Source organism: Hordeum vulgare, chromosome 2H, assembly GCF_904849725.1.
Source record: "Hordeum vulgare subsp. vulgare chromosome 2H, MorexV3_pseudomolecules_assembly, whole genome shotgun sequence".
In the NCBI taxonomy this organism is placed as follows: domain Eukaryota; kingdom Viridiplantae; phylum Streptophyta; class Magnoliopsida; order Poales; family Poaceae; genus Hordeum; species Hordeum vulgare.
Window position 1 is genome coordinate 642,193,886 of NC_058519.1, and position 5,775 is coordinate 642,199,660.

The 5,775-nt window shown below is 44.7% G+C and overlaps 1 protein-coding gene across 2 annotated transcripts; it reads left to right on the forward strand.

Moving 5' to 3' along the window:
• Positions 1-1,466: 1,466 nt before the first annotated feature.
• Positions 1,467-5,551, forward strand: LOC123431151 (S-locus-specific glycoprotein S6-like). 2 transcript variants are annotated; one of them, XM_045114987.1, is made up of 7 exons: positions 1,467-2,858; positions 3,448-3,576; positions 3,680-3,777; positions 3,979-4,192; positions 4,297-4,522; positions 4,652-4,784; positions 4,965-5,551. In XM_045114987.1, the coding sequence occupies exons 1-7, from the start codon at positions 1,547-1,549 to the stop codon at positions 5,295-5,297; spliced, it is 2,445 nt and encodes an 814-aa protein (XP_044970922.1). In that variant the 5' UTR covers positions 1,467-1,546; the 3' UTR covers positions 5,298-5,551. The 2 variants fall into 2 exon arrangements, with proteins under 2 accessions (XP_044970922.1, XP_044970923.1); XM_045114988.1 differs by having other exon boundaries at positions 4,300-4,522.
• Positions 5,552-5,775: the final 224 nt, after the last annotated feature.

The following is a 5,775-nucleotide window of genomic DNA, read 5'->3' on the forward strand; positions in this document are numbered from 1 at the left end:
GATTTTTTAACCTCATGAATCACTTCATGAGCAAGGACCACACTTTCAAGAATATATCTGCCCTTGATGAAAGCAGTTTGATTTGGGAAAATCAGCCTATTGCAAATAGGGGATAATCTATTGGTAAGAATTTTTGACAAAATCTTAACCACACAATTGCTAAGGCTAATAGGTCTAAACTTTTTCGTAGTATTAGCTTCTGGTTCCTTAGGAAGAAGAATGATTAAAGCAAAGTTTAATCTATGTAGTTCCAGATTGCCTTCCTCAAAATCTTTCACGAGGGCCATAAGATCAGCCTTGACCAATTCCCAAAAGGACTGGTAAAAGAGAAAGGAAAAACCATCAGGACCAAGAGCACCACTAGCATAAGAACTAAAAATAGCATTTTTAACCTCTTCCTCAGATATATGTTATATTTTATCTCCAATGTTGTGCGAAAAAACAGTAAAGTCATCATTGGAGATGAATTGCATCGAAAATACGGTTCACTAAGTGATGTTCCATGATCCCAGTAATTAGATGCTTTGACTAGGTACATTAAACAATCTTCACAGTAGCACATAAGGAACCAATGCTCATTATTGGTTTGAACTGTTCAAACAATATTATGTGTTTGTGTGTAAGAAGCTGGTGATGCTAAGAATTCAAGAATCTCCACATGCACCCAACCGAAGGCATGTTCTAGTACCAGTTAATATTTGACTTCTTCAATACAATTGCATAATTGTACCGCTGCCCTTTTGTACGATCCAAGCACCAAATTAGGCCAACCGTCAGCGGCACCCAAAATAAGAAAGATGTTTAGGGATATAGAACGTGCTGAAGATCTGTTTGTTATTTGATGTACTTGTAGTCTTATATTGCGTTGCATAAGGCACGATTTTCTGTTTTCCCCCTTGTTGAGAGGGAGGAGAGGACATGGACACAAGCAAGCCCGGTACTAGCAAAGGTTTGCAAAATTGCATATCCATAGGCCATACCACTTATACATATGATTCTCAAAAAGGAAAACAAGAAAAAAGCTGTACATATACTACACAGGCGTAATTTGCCAACAAGTAATTTATTATTGTGCTTATGCTTAGATTGACAAAGAACCTTTCCAAATCGACTAGAGCCGATGCGGCATTACAGGATGACACATCGACTCATAATATTTGATCAGAAAGTTTTCTTTGTTAAGTATTGCGTTGACAATTAGGGCGTCACCGGCTTGTAGATGGTATCATGGCAAGTTGGCAACAATCATTTAACTGATCTAGTACTCTAATGAGTCTAGCTAGAACCACTTGCTTGCGATTATATTTTTAAGTGTATGTCGCCCTGTCCTCCTTCCAATTCCATCACACTGATAATTGAGATCTCGATATGGTGCAATGCAAGTTCTTCGAAATTTAATTCAAGTACTGGCCATGTTAGCTGGATGTTGAATCAAAATAATTTATCTTCTGCTTTTGGAAGGAAGAAAATATCGTGTTGCCGGTGCAGGCTACAAAACAACTGCAGTCCATGACCAACATTTCTCTGCTGTAAGGGGACATCCGTCATGAGACAAACCAGCCAGCTTCTCCTGCTGCTCTTCTTGGCATGCATCTTGCTACTTCCCATCCAGGCCCCCGCTGCTGACAAGCTCCAGAAAGGCCAGAACCTCACCGACTCCGGTGGTGACACGCTCGTCTCGGCTGGCGGCTCCTTCACCCTCGGGTTCTTCTCTCCCGGGGTGTCCACTAAAAGGTATGTCGGCATATGGTTCTCGGTGTCCAATGACACCGTGTACTGGGTGGCCAACCGCGACCAGCCTCTGGTTGATAAGTCTGGCATGCTGGTGTTCAATGATGCGGCCACCCTTGTCCTGCTCGACGGTGCCCGCCGCACAGTCTGGTCTTCAGACTTCGCCGGCGGCACTTCCGCCTCGGCAGCTCAGCTTCTCGATTCTGGTAACCTGGTCGTGCGCAACGGCAGCAGTGTGGCCTACCTGTGGCAGTCCTTCGACTACCCGTCAGACACCTTGTTGCCCAGCATGAAGCTGGGCAAGAACTTGTGGACCGGAACAGAGTGGCAGCTCACATCGTGGCGATCGGCCGACGACCCGTCTCCGGGGGAATACCGCCGCACGTTGGAAACCAAGGGGTTACCGGAGCTCGTCCTGTGGCGTGGCAATGTCAAGACGCACCGCTCGGGGCCATATAACGGGCTTTACTTCAACGGCGTCCCAGAGGCATCGACGTACATGAACATGTACCCGCTGCATGTGACGGGCCTGACGGCCAGGCCGACGGAGATAACATATGGGTACACCGCCGTGCCTGGCGCACCGCTGACCCGCGTCGTTGTGAACCACACCGGCGTGGCGGAGCGTCTGGTGTGGAACGCCGACACAGGGGCGTGGATCTCCTTCTTCAGCAGGGGGGCGAGGGACGTCACCTGCGATGCGTACGGCAAGTGCGGGGCGTTTGGCCTCTGCGACCCGGAGGCGGCATTGTCGGGGTTCTGTGGCTGCCTGCCGGGGTTCAGGCCCGCATCGACATCGGCATGGCAGATGAAGCAGTACGTTGGCGGGTGCCAGCGAGACGCGGTTCTGGAGTGTCGTGCCGGGAAGACGACGGACCGCTTCAAGGTGGTGTCTGGGGTGAAGCTTCCTGATACGCAGAATGCAACAGTGGACATTGATGTCGCTACGCTGGAGGAGTGTGAAGCGAGGTGCTATGCCAACTGCTCGTGCTTGGCCTACTCCGCAGCCGATATCAGAGGCGGCGGCAATCGTAGCGGCTGTGTCTTGTGGACGGATGCCATCGTTGATCTTCGCCTCATTGACAGCAAGCAGGATCTCTATCTGAGGTTGTCGAAATCAGAATTTGGTATGTGCAGATTATCCGTCCACGCATTCTTGCCATGCATGTTTTTTTTGTCTTGGAAGGAAATTGACCAGAAATTCAATTCTGAGCTATACACCCACATGAACAGTAAAATCAAGGAACATAGTGACGTACCTGAAAAAGAAGAAATGTTTTAAGAAAGAACATCTTTAAGCACTATATAGTTTTTTATATTTTTGCCAAGGTCGCCCCATACGTCCTTTCTTCACAAAAACAATGCATGCAGTTAGAAGACACACCAACACGCTTGTCGCCCAAATGTTTTACATTTTTTATTTTATTTACTATTTTTCTTGATTTACTGTTCATGTGGGTGTATATGGGCCTGAGCTCAGAAATACCACCCTCGAAATTGAATTAATTTACGTCGTGAGAAGAGATATGAAAGTAAAAAAATGCTTCAACAATTCATCATTTTGATAGAAGCAACATATTTTACTGTCTTTCCAGTTTCTTTTGATAAGATAAGATTATTGTTTGTAAATTTATTTATGCTTTTGCGCAAATACCAAAGGATGATTTTTATCACTTGGGAGAATTTTAAGTTTCCATGTTTGATTTTTTGTAATAGGTGGGCCATCTGTATCTGTGTTTCCTACTTGGATTATTATAGGTGTATCTGTAGCCTTGATCATCATTCTGGTTCTCCTTGCTTTCTGGTTTTCCACCAGCATAGGACAACTCATATTATGGCTATTAGGTAAAAGCTCAACTATATAATCACATTATTCTCTTCCGTATTCCTTTCTTTTACTATTCCGGAGAAGGAAGGAAATAATCTCACAAGTATAATTAATTTCCAGAAGGACATGCAGTTTGCCTTTGTATTATAAGAAAGGCCACAGGAAATTTCTCTGAAGAAAATATCATTGGCAGGGGCGGATTTAGCGATGTCTACATGGTATTAACTGTTCTTGTACATATGAAGTGGATTTTGTCGCAGATTGGTTACACAGTACACAAGGAGATAATATAACCAGACTTTCCAACCACACCCTTCAGTTGTAGATTGTATACTTTGTACTATATCTTTCTTTTTTGCGGGATATAATTCATATATCTGCTGAATCTACATCGTAACATGTCACTGTATAATCACCAGGGGCGGCTATTCGGTAGAGAGTTTGCTGTAAAGAGGCTCATACGGGTTCGTCTTACTGATAAAGGCAAGCAAGATTTCAAAAGGGAAGTGAAAATGATGTCAACGCTCACGCATGTCAATCTTGCTAAGCTCCTCTACCATTGCCGGGAAGGAAATGAGTGGATACTAGTCTATGAGTACATGGAGAACAAAAGTTTGAATCGCTACATCTTTGGTACTCGTTGCAATGCATGCCATGTTAATCTGTCGTTATATGTACAAATGGAATCCACAGCTATTTGTACGCGCTTTTGGCCTCACACCTATTTGGAAATGCAGCAGAACAAAATGAGGACCGTTCCTCACTGAATTGGGCGCAAAGACTGGAAATAATTCATGGGATCGCCGTAGGTGTTGAATATCTTCACGGCATGGGATTCGTTCACAGGGATCTAAAACCTGGCAACATACTTCTCAGCGACACGTGGAAGTCTAAGATAGCAGACTTTACCACTGCGAAGCTGTTCATTGAAGAGGAGACAGATCCGACAGTAGTACTGACACCGTATGAAGATATTTCTAGCTCTCTAATGTTCCATATTTATGTTAGACTAGTAGGACATGTACCATATATTTTTCAGTTTCTGTAAGCCCAGGATACCTCAATTAACTCCATGTTTTGTGTTAAATGAAGGGGATATGTGGCTCCAGAGTATTTATCAGAAGGGACCCTGACGATCAAGTGTGACGTATATAGCTTTGGAGTCGTCTTGCTGGAGATAGTCACTGGCACAAAGAGGACAGGCATGCCAACTCTCCTTGTACATGTAAGTCTGCTCATGATAAAACATACTCGTCCCTGATGCATAGTGTCCTCTAATTTCTTCCGACTGAAACAGGTAACGAGTAATCATTTTGTTCAGCTTTCCACCCAACCCCAACACATGTTCCACACATTCCAAACATAGCCAAAAAAGATGAGCATGTAACTGAGCACATTTTTGCAGGCCTGGGAATTGTGGAATCGTCGTGATATTGAGGGGCTTCTGGATCAAGCAGTGGGCGAACCTGGTGAGCTCTTGTCAGCACTAGCAAGGTGCATCCATATTGCCCTTCTCTGCGTGCAGAATCCGCACCAATCACCCGAGGAGGACAGGCCTTCCATGTCTCAAGTTGTGGCAATGCTGACCAGCACCAACTCACAGCTCCGTATGCCAAGTAAACCCACAGCCAACAGGGGAGCTGGCCCGAGCGTACAGCTAATCTCAGATGACACCCCTGGGCCGAGCACCATCTCTCGCTCGGCATCCCCTGCGGCAAACGCAGTTTATGATTCGTGATCATTTGGGACTGGATCCTTCCAGTTTGAATGCCTTATCACTCCTTGCAGCTTCATCATGACGGTGCAAGCGAAATAAGCCTTAAATTGACTACGAGGCCGGAACTTATGTTTTGAAGTTGATGTTTTATTTGTGTACTTTTAACACTGGATATCGCCTTTGTTTTCCTGTCTGAATTTGTACTTGTTCAAACTACGACAGAAATGTTGAAACTTTCTAATGTGAATAATAGCTGACACACACGCCAGGTAGAAGTGGGGTCAATGTTGTGTATGTCACTTCCCATGCCTCTTTATCATATCATGTCTTCATGTTTTTGAAACAAGGAGAGCTAACTAAACACTGTAAAGTGAATTGTTATGCAGGCCGGGCTCAGCATTCAGAGCCGAGAACAGTAACATGGGCATCTGAGATAACGAAAAAAAAGAGGCAAGATGCATTGCATGCATCGTTAGGAGAGTGAATCTTGTGTGGACAA